This window comes from Lissotriton helveticus, chromosome 8 (assembly GCF_964261635.1).
Source record: "Lissotriton helveticus chromosome 8, aLisHel1.1, whole genome shotgun sequence".
NCBI classification, from domain to species: Eukaryota; Metazoa; Chordata; class Amphibia; order Caudata; family Salamandridae; genus Lissotriton; species Lissotriton helveticus.
Genome location: NC_136069.1, coordinates 310,013,658 through 310,032,175, shown reverse-complemented (window position 1 = coordinate 310,032,175; position 18,518 = coordinate 310,013,658). Strand labels below are relative to the sequence as shown.

The window sequence follows — 18,518 nt, the reverse complement described above, 5'->3', positions numbered from 1 at the left end:
TTGCGACCGTGATTTAGGAAACACAAATAGGTGTTACCTATTTGCGATTCCTAAAGCAGATGTATAAAGCATTTCCTAAATGCGAATTGGACATTGAGAAAATGCTATTACCATCGACTCAAAGTCGATGGTAACCATGTGCAAAATGTAAAAAAATATATTTTTTAATGTGACATGAAGCACACGTATGCCCCTCGGGCATATTTGCACATACATGTGCACTACGAATGTTGGGGTGCCTCCAAGGGGGCCTTAAGGCATCCTTGGGTTTGGAATTGCTAAATTGTGATTTCCTGTTAGGAAATCACAATTTAGGAAATGTACCCCATTTCCTACTTGGCCCATAGGTGGGAATGCAATAGTATTTCCTATTTGCAATTTCCTAATAGCCATTCCTACTTTGTAGGAATCGCTATTAGGAAATCGCTAGTTTTGCACACATCATTTTGCATTTCCTAAATAGAAATGCAAACTAAGAATTTTGTACATCTGGCCCTTAATCGTGTATTAACAACTTACCACTTACTTGGTTCACAGCCCCGTGAGATGCCACCCATCTGCCTTGCACTCCCCTTCTGAAAACGCCTGAATTTGAATACAATTGAAATATCAACAAGTGTTATTCTATAATCAATCCACAGCAAGTTACACTATGTAGATGAAGCAAAGATTTAATGCATTATTTTAAATAGTATAAAGGTATTTTTGAATATATTAAATGCTGATCTGTCACTACAAGTCCTGAACTCCAGATTCGTATATTTCCTCCAACAAAGGTTATTATCCAAGTCCGTTTTATCAAGCAACACAAGCAAAGAATTAACACAGTGGTTTCCCTGGACTGCTTAATATCACAGCTGCCCTCTTCTCTGGCACCTATGATTTAGTTAACGCCTGTAAGCAATACCCATTAGATGGTCCCTACAGCAGTGATAGGGGCCTTTACTTGCTTCTGCACCCCTGACACCAGCACTCTGGTGTGATTCGTGTCTTGCATTGGAGACAACCTCAGCTGCTACTTCGAATATAAACAGAGAGCAACATCTATGGCAAATAACTTCAAGGTTCAAGGGGGCGTGGGCTTGTCACTCCTGCCCACCAGCACTTTCCCTTCTTCCTTGCCTGTGCTGGAGTTGGCAGCCTCGGGCCCCGTTTCTTGCTCTGGCACACAGGTGCATCCTACAGGCACAGTGACGTAGTCTTCGACGTAAATGTACCGCCCGCCGGCGCAGGTGGGAGTGCGTCGCAGGATGACGGTCGGCATATAGACAGGTGCACTCCGGAAGCGGAAGTCCTCTTCTCCGAAGATGCCAGTCAGGCAGCCCTTGCACAGGCAGTAGGCCTCAGGAATGTATTTGGGGTACCTTGCAGGGTCAAAGGAAATCCTGTAAGCGATTAGAAAGAAGAAAAAAATATTTTTGTAAGAGCTGTCCAAGCATCTGGAGTACATTTATCAGACATCCTGGCGGCTGTGCTCTATTACATAAGGTATGCGTGTCCATTTCCCCCAGATGAACGAATGTCAACATTTCAGGCTCAGCAACCAAATTCATCTAGTACAAAAAGGGCTTTTTAAAGATAATGGGGAGTGGGGGAGACGTCCTCAATACCGCCCATGTTTGTAAGATGCAGTTTTGTGAAGCCAGAGGAAGAACTTCTAATCTTACATTGTTGTGAATCCATTCTCTATTCTAAATAATTATGTTATTCGATGACTTACAAGGAAATACTTAGTTGTTTGTATGCATCTATGGAGGCTTATAAATAATGTCAAAGCAATTTTAGATAAAGAAAGGCCCTTTAAAAAAATTTAACAGTGATTTGTACTCTATGGGCCACTTACGTTACAAAAATCAAGCAAACTGACTTTTCGCACTAACTGGCAGATGCATCAACGTAGCCTTTTGCTATTCCTAAATAGCGATTTTTAAGGAATCGCTATTTAGGAATAGCAAAAGCCTATGCATGTAGGAATCGCTATTAAAATAGCGATTCCTAAACATTCCTTAATTGCTACTCCCAAATTGCTAGTCGCAATTAAGGAATGCTGTCCCATTCATTCGGAATGAATTGGAGATTGCATGAGCAATTTGCGAGTACCAGTAGGTACTCGCAAATTGCTCATGCAATTCAAAGGTGCAAGGGTGTCAAAATTACACCCTGTTGCACCCCTGAAATTGATCTCTGCACATATGTTGCACACACACACGCCCTATGTGTGTGCGCAACATGAAACTTTGAAAATTGCACAAAAGTGCTTTTTTCAAAGTTTTAGCAAATTACCATGAAGTTCAACTTCATGGTAATTTGCTACTCCTATTAGCGAATTCGCTATTTTTTTGACTTTCATGCATTGCATTTAAGGGATCTCAATTTGGGATTCCTTAAATGCAATCGCAATTTAAGGAATCTCAATTTAGAGATTCCTTAAATTGCAATTTTTGCATTTGGGATGATGCATCCCAAATGCAAAAATACCGGGAGCAAAGAGGCAGATTCTGAGAATCTGCCCATTTGCTCCCGGTATTTACTTTGATGCATATGCCTGTTAGTCTCATCTTTCACATTTGCAGTGTATCCATTTTCATCATGTAAAAGACAGCAAGAACAGGGTGAACTCAGTTTGTTCCTACAATTACCCTGAATCAAGTACTTTTGCTCCATTTCTTATTACACAAGAGGCAACAATTATGCAGTTGTCTTTGTTCTTTTTCTGCCTCATTGGAAAGTTATCTAATTTGACTGCCCATGGTTGTTAATGTATAGAGTGCACATGAATACAGTCATCATTGTTTTCTCAGCGCTCTACTGAAGAAACCATCAGCAGACCCCACTGAACTCAAAAACTACCGCCCCATCTCGCTCCTCCCGTTCCCGGCCAAAGTCATCGAGAAGACCGTCACCAAGCAGCTTGCCGCCTTTCTTGAGACGAATGGATCCCTCGACCCCTCGCAGTCCGGCTTCCGGGCCAACCACAGCACCGAGACCGCCCTCATCGCAGCCACCGATGACATCCGAGCCCTGCTCGACAACGGAGAAACTGCGGCCCTCATCCTCCTGGACCTCTCCGCAGCATTCAACACTGTCTGCCACCGCACCCTGGTGCAGCGCCTCAGCAACGTCGGAATCCAAGAGAAGGCACTAGATTGGATCATCACCTTCCTCGCCGGAAGGACACAGAGAGTCCGCCTCCCCCCGTTCAGATCAGAAGCCACTGAAGTCATCTGCGGCGTTCCTCAAGGCTCCTCGCTCAGCCCCACCCTCTTCAACGTCTACATGAGCCCCCTCGCGGCCATCGCACGCCAACACAACCTCAACATCATCTCTTACGCCGACGACACCCAGCTGATCCTCTCCCTCACCAGCGACCCCGCCACCGCCAGAGCCAACCTACGCGAAGGGATGACAGACATAGCCGAGTGGATGATGAACAGCCGCCTGAAACTGAACTCAGACAAGACGGAAGTCCTCATCCTAGGCCCATCACCCTCCGCCTGGGACGACTCATGGTGGCCCACCGCCCTGGGCAGCGCACCCAAACCCACAGACCACACACGCAACCTGGGCTTCATCCTGGACTCCTCCCTCTCCATGACCAGACAAGTCAACGCCGTCTCCTCGTCATGCTTCAACATCCTGCGCATGCTACGTAAGATCTTCAGGTGGATCCCCACCGAGACCAGGAAGACGGTCACCCAGGCCCTCGTCACCAGCCGACTGGACTACGGCAACTCCCTCTACGCCGGAACCACCGCCAAACTCCAGAAGAGACTCCAGCGGATCCAGAACGCCTCAGCAAGACTCATCCTCGACATCCCCCGACACAGCCACATTTCCAGACACCTAAGAGACCTGCACTGGCTTCCGGTCAACAAGAGAATCACCTTCCGTCTCCTCACCCACGCACACAAAGCTCTCCACAACCAAGGCCCAAGATACCTCAACAGCCGCCTCAACTTCTACACTCCCACACCCCAGCTTCGATCGACCAACCACGCCCTCGCCACCGTCCCCTGCATCCGAAGAGCCACCACAGGAGGAAGGTCCTTCTCCTACCTGGCCGCCAAGACCTGGAACACCCTCCCGACCCACCTCCGCCTGACCCAAGACCACCTCGCCTTCAGGAAGCAGCTCAAGACCTGGCTGTTCGAGCAGTAGCGGACCCCCCTCCCGAAGCGCCTTGAGACCCTCTGGGTGAGTAGTGCGCTATACAAATGCTTGATTGATTGATTGATTGATTGATTGATGGTCCCCTTCACATCCCACACCAGCCCCACTGCTGCATCCAGATAGCAGCAACGACTGCTATGGGGCATATATTTACAAGAAAAGTGACGGAGCGCGGCGTTAGCCTTCTTGGCTTAACGCAGCACTACGCCACTCATGAAATACAGGGCTGCACCCTATGTACAACAATATGGTGCAGCCCTGCGTCACCCCCTGTGCTGGTGCTAGTTATAGCTGCCTAGTGCCAAAGCAGACACCCTTGAACCATAGTGTAAGGGGTTCTGCTTTGTGGGAATGCTTGTTTATGTGCAGGAATGTGTCCTTTCCTGCACATAAACAATCTTAAATGGCGATTTGTAACTTCTATGTGTGCTGGTTTGTGCAGCACACAGAAGTTGCAACTCGTCATTTTTAAAAGCAACAATGGTGGAGCTGTTCTGAAGCCCACAATATTTCTCCCCCACCCCACAGGAGTCAAAATAAAGTATTTGTTCAATTTCTGAAATCCTAAGGGTGTGTCTCCGTCAGGCTTGCCTTCAATATTTCGGCCTCTTCACCAGGGTGGGTGGAATTCTCCTATCTCTAGCAGGTCAGCCCCTGAACCACCTGGTGCGCGAGTTCAAGTTATAGGTATAAGATATTTGTACATACCCTTCTACTCTACATTCTTTACTGGGCTGGCTGTGCAAAGTTGTGTATCGCAGCAAGCCCTTTTGTGCATTTTCATATATTCGCTCAAGTGTTCAACACATCTTTTGGCTCTACGTCTTTTTTGCATCTAGTGGTAAGTCACCCCACTGGTGTGGAAGTGCAAGTTAAGGTTAAACATTGAAAAGTTTCCTTCCTCCCTTTTCCAACCTTCTTATCTTGTCTTCAATAAAAGACTTTAACTGCCATGCAGTCATTCATCACTGGATAGAAATGTGTTGCATCATGCTAAACTTCCTCTGAGACTGAAAGGTGCAAATTCATGACGACTGGCGCATCGCTGCAAATCAGCAGGGATGCGCCAGGTAAGATGCGTCACGCAAGTTTACCCTTGTGCCACCACAAATGCGCTGCATTTCCTATGCGGCGTATTGTAGCGCAAGGATAAACAGATGCGTGACGCATCTCCCGTCGGAAAGGTGGCGCATTGCTGGAGACGTGTCGCGAGCGCGATGCAACTCCAGCAATGCTCGTGGCCTGCCCATACATAACCTGGTGCGTCACGCCTTACGCCTGCTTCGAGCAGGCGCAAGGTTTTGATGCAGCGACGTCGGAAAAGTGACTGAGTGGAATCTTGTAGATTTCACTGAGGCACTTTACCAAGGCATTTCTGCGTCGGAACGCCCCCCCCCCCACCGCGCCGGAACGCCCACATGAAATCTGATGCAGGTTTCATGTGGCGCAGGGCTTTACAACGTGACACATCTCCCTAGAAGCGTCATGTTGAAAATAGGGCGCAACATGGTGCATGGTTTACGCCGCTGCTGCGTCACAGAAGTGACGCAACGGCGGCGCAAAAGTGGCGTAAGAGGCTCATAAATCTGCCCCAAAGTGTTTACTTTCCTGCCAAATCAGCACTCACTCGTTTTTCAATCTCTGTTGTGTTTCCCTTGACTCGCTCACCCCAACACAATCGTCCATAAACATTGGCGCATACTTCAACTCTACCATGAACTTGAATCCCGTCATCACTACAACGGCCTTTGCTGTCAGATACAAACAACTAAAACTTTGTTCATGTGCCTTTAGTCATGAGCATGTTAGATAACTGTAATAGCTTATTGGTCAGCCTCCCTTACCGTGCATCCCTAGCCTTGGACAAGATTCTGAACTTTGCCACCAGAAAGCTCCATAGCTCTGCAGGCAGATGCCTAACACTATCGTCATCAAACTGGGTGACATTCATTAAATAAAAGGTCTGGCTTGAAAGGAACGTTGTATGGTAATGCAGAGCATTACAAGTTAACAGTAATGGCTCCTGGAGGGAGTACCACAGGCGGTAGGGCGGGGCGGGGGAGGGGCAGGGTGGGTGGTAGTAAACTACGGCATACGGCCGAACCGAGGTAAGTACAAGTATAAATAAATACAACAAATTACATTGCGCACGCTGCAACGACAAATGGCGATGCAGCATGCGCAATGTAATTCGTTTTTATTTATTTATTTATGTACTTACCTCGGTTCGGCCGTATGCCGTAGTTTACTACCCCCCCACTCTGACCCTCCCCCGCCCCGCCTCACGGCACTCACTCCAGGAGTCGCTACTGAAAGTAAATAGTATGGGAAGAGGTTTGCATTTGTGTGGAAGGAAAGAAATGTAGAATAATATTGTTTAAGGTTAAAAGGTCAGTGTCAGTCTTAGGGTGGTCTTCCCCCGAACATTTTTCCTTCCTCCTCCATTTTTGCTGGCCTTGAGACTCCGCACTCTTTACCACTGCTAACCTGTGCTAAAGTGCATGTGCTCTCTCCTTCAAAACATGGTAATATTGGCTCACACACAATTAGCATATTTAATTTACTTATAAGACCCTAGTAAGTGTACCCAGGGCCTGTAAATAAAATGTTTCTAGTGGGCCTGCAGCACTGATTGAGCTACCCACAAAAGTAGCCCTTTTAAACATGTTTCAGATCTACCATTGCAGCATGTGTATGCAGTTTTCAAACTGACATGTCGACCTGTCAAAACAAACTTTTTGCCAGTCCCAGAGCATATATATATATATATATTTATCCAGACCACCATCCTCATGAGTGCCAGGCACCCGCAGCTTGGTGCGTCCCAGGGTATGAGGAAACCCCTTTAATACTTTGATTTTCACCAACAGCTGACTCTCTGCCAAGTATGCACTCCTCCAAAAACGATAAGATACATATAAATTGTGGCTCCAGAGGAATGTATGACGTTACAACGCAAACAATTACAATGCATGCTTTTACAATGCGGTTTTTACATCGCAACTACCATTACATTGCATGATTTTACAACGCATGCCATTACAAAGCATTTTTTAAAACTACCATTACAACGCATTACATTACAACGCATAATGCTTTTAGTGCAACAGCAGGGTAAGTGTTGGATAGTGTAGGGGTACAAATTACTATTCTCACTCCAGTGAGTGCAACAGTAGGGAAAGTGTTGGATAGTGTTGGGGTAAAAATTACTATGCCCATCTACCCCCCCTAAAACTAAAAAAATCTCCATTACTTACTTTATAATGCTTTGTAATGGCATGGGTTGTAGTGACATACGTTGTAATGGCATGCGATGTAAAGGCAGTTACGTTGTAACAGTTACGTTGTAAAAGTAGTGCGATGTAATGACTGTGTTGTAATAAATGTCTCCCATCCGGAGTGGTTCATTCGTAGCGAGCCAACCTAATGCATTTTGGCATCTCCATGCCTCGATCACGCATCTCCTCTGCTGGGTGGTGCAAGCCAGAGCAGAACTGAAGGATTTCCGCTGCTGTGGGGGCCATCACAAAGACCGGCATTGCATCACAGCCAGTTGCCTCTTAGGAACCATCACTGTGTGATGCCTCCTCTGCAGAGGCCCTCACATCCGTCATTGATGGCAGCCTCTACAATGATACTGAACTCCACATTGGAGCCTCACAGTTCCTTGGAAGTGACGCATCGCCTCGACTGAACACCGCATCCTCAACATCAGAATACGCATCACAAGCCCTCGGCAACAACGCAGGACGTGACGATGCAGGACCTCACACCGCAGCCTCACCACATCTCGGAATTGACACATTGCTTTGGGTGTGCAAACCCTAGCAATGCTTCTCAAACCAAGATTTAAGGTACTTTATTCAGCAGGCCTAACTGGGTCGCTGTAGTCGCCCAGCGCTCCATCGCAGTCGGCCTGAACATTTGACTCTGTCCCTGTCTGGCGCAACCAGATATCCACAGTTGGTGCTTTTTGGTGCCATTTTCACTGACATTTTACAACCTGCACATCTCCGGTTCTACTGATTGGATTTTTGGCTTTTGGTATTGTTTTAGTTATTAAAAAATACTTTTGTGGTGTGTTGTCACTGTGTTACTGTTTAAAGTGTTGCACCAATAGTTTACAAATTGCCCTTGAGTTAAGCCTGACTGCTCTGTGCCAAGCTACCCGAGGGTTGAGCACAAGTTAATTTAGGGTTTTCTTGTGACTTCACCCTAAGAAGAATTGTGTTTGCTACTTTAGAATGGTTTACCCCCCTCAACCAGTAACCCAATTTTTTACAGTCAGGTGATATTTCAACTTTCAAGCCAGACCTAAACTGGTTGATTGTGCTGCGACCAGAGAAGTCAGTGCTCCATGTACTACTGCTGCGGTCCCGTCCACTCACAGCCTAAAAGCAAGTGCGCCGAGCGGACGCGCGCAGTAGATCGCACTCAGCCCATAGACACTACCAAGACTGCTCAGGTCAGGCAGAACTGACTCTGTTAGGTTTTTAAAAAAAACTTTTACGTGATTTTAAAATTGTTTATTGCTCACTTGTGTTTCTGGTGTCCCCCTGGTCCGTCGTGGCGTGTGCCGATTGTACGGAGGGGCTAATCACCATGTTTGCTCTTTTGAAATACCCACTTCCTGGAACGCAAGGTCAGCGCTCCATGCACAATTGCTGCGGTCCCGCCCACTCCCTGCCTAAAAGCAAGTGCGCCCAGTGGACGCGCGCAGTAGATCACACTCAGCCCATAGACACTACCAAGACTGCTCAGGTCAGACAGAATTGACTATGTCAGGTTTTTAAAAAACTTTTACGTGATTTTAAAATTGTTTATTGCTGACTTGTGTTTCTGGTGTCCCCCTGGTCCGTCGCGGCGTGTGCCGATTGCACGGAGGGGCTAATCACCATCTTTGCTCTTTTGAAATACCCACTTCCTGGAACCCAAGGTCAGCGCTCCACGCACTACTGCTGCGGTCCCGCCCACTCCCTGCCTAAAAGCAAGTGCGCCAAGCGGACGCGCGCAGTAGATCGCACTCAGCCCATAGACACTTCCAAGACTGCTCAGGTCAGGCAGAACTGACTCTGTCAGGTTTTTTTAAAAACCTTTACGTAATTTTAAAATTGTTTATTGCTCACTTGTGTTTCTGGTGTCCCCCTGGTCCGTCGCGGTGTGTACCAATTGCATGGAGGGGCTAATCACCATCTTTGCTCTTTTGAAATACCCACTTCCTGGAACGCAAGGTCAAGCACTACTGCTGCGGTCCCTCCCACTCCCTGCCTAAAAGCAAGTGCACTGAGCGGACGCGCGCAGCGGCGTGCCAAAGGCAAGCTTGTCTGCGCCCGTCTGCGCCTGACCGTCGCCAGACGCCAGGCACCCTGCCCAATTTCACCTAGAACTTCCACCTCACTGACCTCAAATGGCCATTCTCAAATACACTAGCCAGGAGCTCCACTCCCTAAACACAGCTCCCCACAACCCACTTGGTAATACTCCTGCCCCACTTACCGAAGACCACGCAGCTCAGGAACTCCCCCCACCTAGTCGGCAACATATGAAATCACATAGTGGCATCAAATGCTCCCAAACAGAGTCTACTCGTCCAACACCTAAACACTTAACCTGTTTATACTGTAACGCAGGGTCCCTCCCTAAGCATGCATTAGAAATCTGGTCACTACTAGACACAGAAAAAACAGTCCTATTTTTTGTTACAGAAACCTGGCTCCAAGATTCGTCACTACCAGACATTGCAGTAGCCCTTCCCCCTGACTATAAAATGATTAGATTAGGCAGGACTGACAGAAGAGGAGGGGTATTTGCAATTGCCCACAGGGCAAATACTAAAATATATATCATAGAAACACATCTAGCGGATTGGGGGAAATCTGCACCTTCACAATAGAGATGGGGAGCAAGGAGTCATGGAAAGGCGGCCTCCTCTATAGGCCCCCTCGAAACAAAGCACATTTTGTTAACAAACTTACAGAGACGATAGCATCACGTGTTCTGGCCTCTGGCAACTTTCTTCTATTAGGGGACTTTAACTATCATGCCAAAATACTACTAGACCCCCACACTAACAATCTTATCACCAGCATTAACACACTAGGCCTAAAGCAGCTAGTGACAGGCCCCACTCACATCGCTGGTCACTCCTTTGATCTCCTATTGACAAATCCGCCTAATGTAGAGATCGAAATGCTACTCCCAATCCTATGGTCAGACCACCATGTAATCAGGTTTCACATCCACGTGAACCCAACTCGACCCTGTAAAAAGGGTCAGCCCCGATCGCACCCGATGCCCAGGCTGCTGGTGCAGGGCGACTCTTTGTTTCCTTCTTGAGTAGTTACCAAATAAAGAGACGGGCACTGGAAGTAGGAAGACAAGGAAAAAGGTTTATTACTCATGAGGAGAGCCTGTCCTTTGGGACACTCGCATAGTGTCTTCGGGAGGTGCTCTAACAAGTTTCTCTGAGGCTTCGTCTTTTATACACAGGTTGGTGGCACACAGGCATCCTTTATTACAATCAACACTTTGTATAGTATGAAGGTATTTCAACACGTGGCTACAGTAGGGCCCTTATCCTCCATGCAATGGGAGGGGCTGTCACGCAGCTGAGTGTTCTGCTGATTCCATTGGAATGTGTGTGCCTGATCGAGTCTCAGGGGGTGGGGTGGCCATGATCAATAGTAGCTTCTTCCAAGAGAGACGAGTGCATAAAGTAGTGGGCAATAAACTGTATCCTCGGGCTAAAGGATGACCAGCAGTCAGTGCTGACGTTCAGGCTCAGAGGAAGGGGTCATCAAAGGAGGGGTATTCATGGACGGAAAGGAGGTGTTGGTCAGGCGCGGGGTGCGATTCTTAGGGACAGAGTCATGCGGGAGGGGTGGGCTCATGACTCGCGCATGTGGGAGAGGGGCAGCCAGGGTGCATGGGGGAAGCTTGCAGGGTCAGGGAAGGAGCGCTGGCGATCGACCGCAAACTGAGAGACCATGGTGCCTAAAGTGGCTGTCGTGTACGTGTGTGCATGGGTCTATGCTAGTGGGACAACACAGTCAGAGTTTTAACGATATCCATTCTGTTTACACCAAGGGGTACTGTGAACATAAATGAACGCCGCTTATGTACATACACATTGCTATTTTTAACAGTCGCCGCTTTTTACATAAGCAAGTTCAATTTCTACACAGTCGATGTGATAGGCAGAATACAATACATGTTAATTTACATCTGTTGGGCTCTTTATACAAGCCTAGAAATCGGCATAATATTTAGTCGGTGTAGAATCAAGAAAAATGTTCCGACACATAAAAATCAAGTTCACATTTTCTCTCTAGTGACATCATACCTTCCGGCTTGTCAGTATTATAGGGGATTTTTGGAAAACTAACCACATGAGTGACCGATGAAACATTTCTTAAAAGGCAATACAAAATGGTTGAGGGAGGTATTCAATTCGATACAAGTAATTTTAGTTAAGGGGCGAATAGAAAGTTCTGGAAAGGGGGAGGGTCTTTGTCGCAATGTCTTTTAACAGAGTCCGTCTTCTTTTGTTGGCGCTGCTGAGCACCGGCGGTGGAGCTATAGGTCCAGCTCGGATTCGTCCTTACACGTTGCAGGGTGCGATCAGTCCTCTGCTGTTAGATCACAGTCCTGTTTCCTAACTCATTTTCTTAGGGGTGCCTTATGCTGGGCACCTGCGTGTCTTTCTTTTTCCGTGACAAAATCCCAGTCCATAGTCAAATTTTATATGAAAGAGTTTGTTGAATAATCGAGGGAGGAGAGGGCGGAGTGGGGCCAGATCTTCGAACACACCAAGGGAGCAAAGGACAATGAGCAGACAGGCCCATCAGTCGGACTAAAAAAAGGGACGGGGACTTCAGGCACGAGTGGGTCAGCAAGTCGAGGGCTTCAAGGCAGCCCCTTATTTCTTCATCAGCTGAACTTGAAAGTTGTGCCTCGTCCCGCGTCTCGTTGCTCTGCGGCTCCACTTTTGGTCGTCACACGTGCTCCATGATCTGTGGCCAAGCTGTGCGTCACGTCCAGCTCCTCTCCTTTGGTGATTGTATCTTTGAATGGGTGAAAAACAAGTTTTTAGAAAAACTGGTCGGGAGAACAGATATACATCTCAATTCCTTCCCTATTCCTGAGTAGGTGGGGGATAGGTTCATCGGTCACAGTCAGAGGTCGTTATTTATGGAGTCTGTAGAAGGGCATTGCATATTGAATTCATAGACTTTTAATAATAATAATAATAATAATAATCTTTATTCGGTTTTTAGCAAATGCAAAACCATAAAAGATGACATAATTTTACAAAATTTCAGTTAAAAAAATTACAATTAAATGTACTATAAAAAGATCAAATCGGCAGTAGTTTACATAGGGTGTGAATTAATCCTTTGTTTTTACAAATTGTTTCTGTGTCTCATAATACACTTTAAAAAGTTTAGTACATGGTACACGGTGCGTTCAGAGTCCAAGGATTGGAGTGCCAACAGGGCTGGACGACATTGTCTGTAACCCCATTTTTTTAGTAAAGGGAGAAGCCATGTCTTCCGGTGAGTATAGTAAAACTTGCAAAAAAGTATTGTGTGGATGGTGGACTGTTGCGAGTGATCGTCGCAGGGGCACAAGTCCATCTGGGTTCTCCAGTTGTTTTTATCCGGAAATGTCACTAATCTGAAAAATAGGTTCATTCTGAACCTTGTTAGGAGCATCCTTTCGTACGTGGTAATTTCTAGTGTCAGGTAAGGCTGAATTTTCGGGGACTGCTGTATTATTATTGCGTGTATAACAGATTTTTTTGTGATCAGCGAAGATAGTCTCAGGGAATCCAAGTGGTTCAATGCAATATGCTTTAGTTCTTTTTTGGATATTTCCTTTAGTTTTTCTGGATTGTGATAGTATTGTTCGAGACCCAGATCACAGAAGAAATGTCTTATGTAGGAGAGCCAAGCTATTTTGTTGACATGGTCCAACTCCATGGTGTCCTGTAGGATGGTTTTCGTCAGGGTGTTTTCTTCGGACAGCCAGACTCTCCTCCAGAGCATAAGAGGTTGGATTTTAATGAGATCTTCGATATATGAGATTCCCAGTTCTACATGTGAGGCAAAGATGGAAGTACCTCGTGGGGTTGATAGAAGAAATCTCATGAAGATGTTTTCCTCTTTTTGTATGGAGCCAATGTTCGTATGCCCCCAGATCCCTGCGCCATATAATGCAATTGATTGACATTTTGCGGCATAAATCTGTAGCAGTTCCACTGGGGATCTTTTTCCGAGTTTACTTGAAAATTTCATCAGTGCCAATATCGCGCGTTTAAAAAGATGTCTCCTTGCCTCTACCGCCGCTTTCCAGTTTAGGGCATCATCTATCATGATGCCTAAGTAGGGGTATTGTGAGGTTTTTTCGATTTTTTGGTCTTTCAGGAAGATGGACTTAACTGGTTTTCTTGTTCCACCGACTACCATCACAAAAGTCTTTTTAACATTTATATGCAAGTCCAAAGCGGCCATAAAATCTGCATATTTAGATAGTGATTTCTGCAGTTCGTTCGGAGTTCGAGCTAAAATGACTGCGTCATCCGCGTAGAGCAGTGCGGGGATCAGGCGTTCTTTTACTCTTGGGAGGTCTCTCCCCCCTTTCAACATATACTCTTCGAGGCCGTTCGTATATAGTGAGAAGAGAAAGGGGGCCAAGACACAGCCTTGCCTCACTCCCCGCTCTACCCTAAATGGTGCTGTTAATTCTCCTCTTGTCCCATACCTCACTCTCGCCGTGGCTTTGCTGTAAAGCTACCTTAGGCAGTCCAAAAGGGGAGGATCTACCCCCATTTCACTCAGTAACGACCAGAGCTTGGCATGTGAGACACAGTCAAATGCGGAGGACAAATCCACATATGTCATAAAAATGGTGCCTGTTTTGGCGTGGGTATATTTAGAAGTCAATAGACTAAGGTTTAGTGCTTGTTCGATTGTACCAAAGCCCTCCCTGAAGCCGAACTGTAAGTCCGATAGGATATTTTTATCTGATGCCCACTGTTGGAGCTTACCAAGGAGGACTCTGCCAACCACTTTGCCCAGGGAGTCAAGGAGGGAGATTGGACGATAGCACTTAACATCTTGTCGATCCCCCTTCTTGAAAATTGGGACCATTATAGATGTTGACCATGAATCTAACAGCCCGAGTTCCATTGTCGCTGTACAAACTCTCGTGATTATTGGAGCCCAAAGGTCGGGGAGAAATTTGAAAAGGTCAACTGGGACCCCATCAGGTCCAGGGGCTTTCCCAGACTTACTTGAGGAGAGTGCCAATTCAAAGTCCTGTAGATCAAATTCCAGAGAGATAGGAAAGGCGACTGGGTTGTAATTGGGGTGAAGTGATTCGATATTAGATGTCAGTTGGAAAATCTTCGAAAAATGGTTCACCCAAGTTAACTCTTCAATAGCCACATCTATTTTTGGACTGCTGAGATCAGTTAACAAAGGAGATTTAACTATTTTCCAGAAGGCCTGGCTGTCTTTCAAGAGGGCACTCTCGTGCAAGGCCTTCCACAAGGATGCTTTTAGTTCTTTTTTCCTTGTTTTCCTGGCAATGTTATATTCCCGTCGGAGATCTTGGATCTTTGTTTTGTCTCTTTTTGATTCACCAAGAGCCTTCCTCAAGCTGGTCTGAGCTTTGGTACAGTCTCGGTTAAACCAACCTGTGTGGTTATTCTTATTTTGGTTAGAAGTTCTGGTTAACAGGTTTTTGACCTGGTCTATTATTTCGTTAAAATTTTCCAGGATTTGGTTCGGTTCCGCATGAGGGTCAAGGCAGATCAATATGTTATTGTATGCAGAAGTAACTAGCCTTTTTGTAAGAATATTGGGATCTACTTTTTCCCATTTGATTGTAAAACCATTACTTTTGCCCAGTTCAATCCTATTCTGTGTTAACGTGTTAGCTATGTTTACCATCAGAGATTTTGATTGAGGTATTTGGAGAAGTAAACTTAACGCAGAGTGATCACTGAGGTGATTTTCCAGGATTTTGATAGCACTAATTTGGGCTTTCAAGTCTTCTGTAACTATTACGTAATCTACAGTAGTCTCATGGCCTCTTCCTCTGTACGTCGGTTCTAATTTGTTGGTTAACTGTTGGACGGGATTTATTATTTGCAAGTCCAGATCCGAGAGTATTTTGTTCATCACTGGCCCTACTCCTAAGTGAATAAAGTGTGTTAGAGGATTATCATACTCATCCACCATTCCACAGGTATCGATGTTGGGGCAAGGGTGTAGGTTGAAGTCACCGCCCCATATTACGTGGGCATTAGCCGTTTTCTGTTTGATACGAGAATGTTCAGTTATCTTATCTTGAATTAGAGAAAGGACACTCACAAAGTTGTCGGCATCCAAATTATTGTATATGTTTATTATTGTAATGAGAAATTTTTTCCCTATGATGAGGGTGAGGATCTGAAAGTTCAAAAAGAGATCTAGCTTGAGAATCTTTGTATCGGCGAATGTGTTGGCCATATAGATTACTAGACCCCCTTTAGGTCTTCCTGAGGTACTGGGGAGGGCGGGAGATATAAATGTCCTGTACCCCACAAGATGAAGGGGTGCCGTGGCCCAGGTCTCTTGCAGGCAAATGATTTGATAGTCCTTCAAGAATGCGGCTGCCGAACCGTCCTCGATCTTGTTTCGGAGCCCGGCCACGTTCCAAAAGATCACAGAGAGCTGGGTGGATGCATTTTCTAATACACCATTGTTTTTTTGTGATGGAGGTGGAGTAGAAGAAGGAAGTGCCAGAGTTATTAATGGGGGCTCCGGGGGAGTTATTGGTCAATCGACCATTTCCAGGCCGCTAAACCTGTTCATGGTCGGGATGCCTAGCCAATGTTGCCCATTATTGGTATCACCATAGTTAGGTCCGTAGAATTGGTGGGGTGGTCTCACCCACTGTTCCCAATTTCTGGATCTATTTTGTGGGCCCATGACTTGCCATGGTGCTTCTCTCTGATTGTGGTTCTGATTAGGTGGGCACCAGGAATTGGTGGGATCACTAAATCGTGTTGATAAGTTTGGGCCGACGATATCTAACTCCCATGGCTGCGGGATTGGTTTCCTCCAGATGTTATTGGTGTTACGTGTAAAGTTGTTATTATTATACCTCCTTGGGTAGAAATAGGACAAGGGTCTTGTTGCAATCCCCCCCAAGGAGTTGTTATATTCCCTGGAGCAGATATATTCAGCTATGCTGGGGTCCTCAAACGTAATTACTATACAGTCTCCCCGGGTGGATTTTTTCTTATAGCCTACCCACGGGGTCCGGGATACTGATGCTATTTTACTTTTCCAGTGTGACGGGGCGATTTGTATTCAGCCAATACTGGACTTTGTTCTTTAATGACCAGTTGGGTTCCAACCCCTCACCCGTAAGTTCGGGGACCCCCGTCATAACTACCACATAAGGAGAAGCCTCAGGTGGCAAGTGTAAGGTTGGTGTTTGTTCGGTTGGCCCTCTCGGGGCGCCTTTCGTTTGTGGAGGGTTTGTGTTAGTTGTAGGAGGAGTTTTAGAGACAGGTGTTTTGACAGTTGGGGTATTTACTGTTGGTGTTGGATGAGAACTGGCTTGTGGGGGAATAACTTGGGACGTTGAAGTTGACTTTTGTGCAATGGAAGGGTTTGTTGGAAGAGTTATTGTGGTTTGTCTTTTGGACTGCGGGAGAGATAAAGTTGCACAATTCTTAAGTACAGAGAGAGTGGTTAATGGGTTTGAAGATGTTTTAGTATGGGGTTGTGAGATTATAGAGTTTAGAGAGCCAGTAATTTTTATTAGCTGACTCTCTATGTTACTAAGTCTGGATTCTAACGGACGAATATAGGAGTTTAAGAGGGAGGCTATCTCTTTAATTTGTCTTGCAGATTCTCTTTGTCTTCCTATGTGTTGTGGGCTTGGAGGGTCTAGGATTAAAGATTCTCGAAGGTCGTGTGGTAGTTGGTGTGTTGTTACCGCGGTGTTAGATGCGGGAGCTGATGCGGGAGCAGTATGATTGGGTGGCACTAAAGGATTTGTGTCGCTTACCAAAATTGGGTGCCCACTCACTATGGTATTTACAGTGTGATCTGGGTTTTTCTTTGGATTCCGTTTCTTTATGGCTCCCTCCCTTCTCCCTCTCATTTGCCTAGTTTCTTCGGGTGTGGGGTCCGGAAAGATATCAGGGGTTTTCTCAAGGTCACTTTCTGTAAAGGTTACAGATAATTGGGAAGCTGAAAGGTCGACGTTATTTGGGAGGCTAAGTCTATTTGTAGTCACCGCCGTTTGAATTGGGGCTGGGTACACTTCAGGAGTTTTTGCATTTGCAAGTAGTCCCATTGAGGATCGACGTGCTATTGCAAGGTCGGTAGACACTCTTCCCTCGATTAAACTGATGCTCTGATCAATGAATGTATTTGCTTTGGCCAGGAAGTCATCCATTGGACCTAATAGTGTTTCTCCTATTCCATTTTTCTTAGTTTTTCTCTGCTTGGAGGCTCTCGTGTTCATTTTGCAATGAATGTTCACCTTGGAAGGATACTATATTGCCTGACCGGTTGTGAGGAGAAATCAAAAAGATAATGGGTACCTGTATTGGATTTACCAGGATGTAGTTCTTAGGGGGGTGGGCCGGACCGGACTCTCCCGTCCTCGAACGGCCTTAAACGGCCCGCTCTTTGCCCGGTCTTCGCCCCGTGCTCCGCCCCGCGCGCGTCCCGCGTCGCGGTGGAGCTGAGGCCAGCAAAGAAGGAGGAGGCTAGGGGCGTGGCCGCCAGGGGAAGAGGCAGCAGCTGTGTGCAGCTGAGGCTGCTGGACCTCGCAGTCCCCCGGTAGGCTCCACGCGCTATCTGCTGACTTTAGCCTCAACCTGGGAGCGCGTTGCTCTCCACCAACTGTGGAGCCGCTCACACCAGGGAGGACGGGGCAGGAAGGCGGTGAGCGGCACCCGCGGAGCGGGTGTCGCGAAAAGTAGCAGGATATGCAGGGAAGCACACAGCGCAAGTCTAACTTCCTCACGAATGGCAGGTAAAATCCCAGGAAGCGCCACTCAGCCAGAAACCCAGGCGATGTTAATACGGAGGCTGGGGGCGTGGCCGCCGGGGGAAGAGGCAGCAGCTGTGTGCAGCTGAGGCTGCTGGACCTCGCAGTCCCCCGGTAGGCTCCACGCGCTATCTGCTGACTTTAGCCTCAACCTGGGAGCGCGTTGCTCTCCACCGACTGTGGAGCCGCTCACACCAGGGAGGACGGGGCAGGAAGGCGGTGAGCGGCACCCGCGGAGCGGGTGTCGCGAAAAGTAGCAGGATATGCAGGGAAGCACACAGCGCAAG

The 18,518-nt window shown here is 46.8% G+C and overlaps 1 protein-coding gene across 1 annotated transcript in view; it reads right to left on the bottom strand.

The window, feature by feature from the left end:
- Positions 1-486: 486 nt before the first annotated feature.
- IL17D (interleukin 17D) overlaps positions 487-18,518 on the bottom strand; it is a 115,986-nt gene continuing 97,954 nt past the window's right edge. Inside the window, exon 3 of the mRNA XM_078655980.1 lies at positions 487-1,385. Coding sequence (XP_078512106.1) covers positions 1,067-1,385 — 319 coding nt within the window. The 3' untranslated portion in view covers positions 487-1,066. The remainder of the gene's footprint in view (positions 1,386-18,518) is intronic.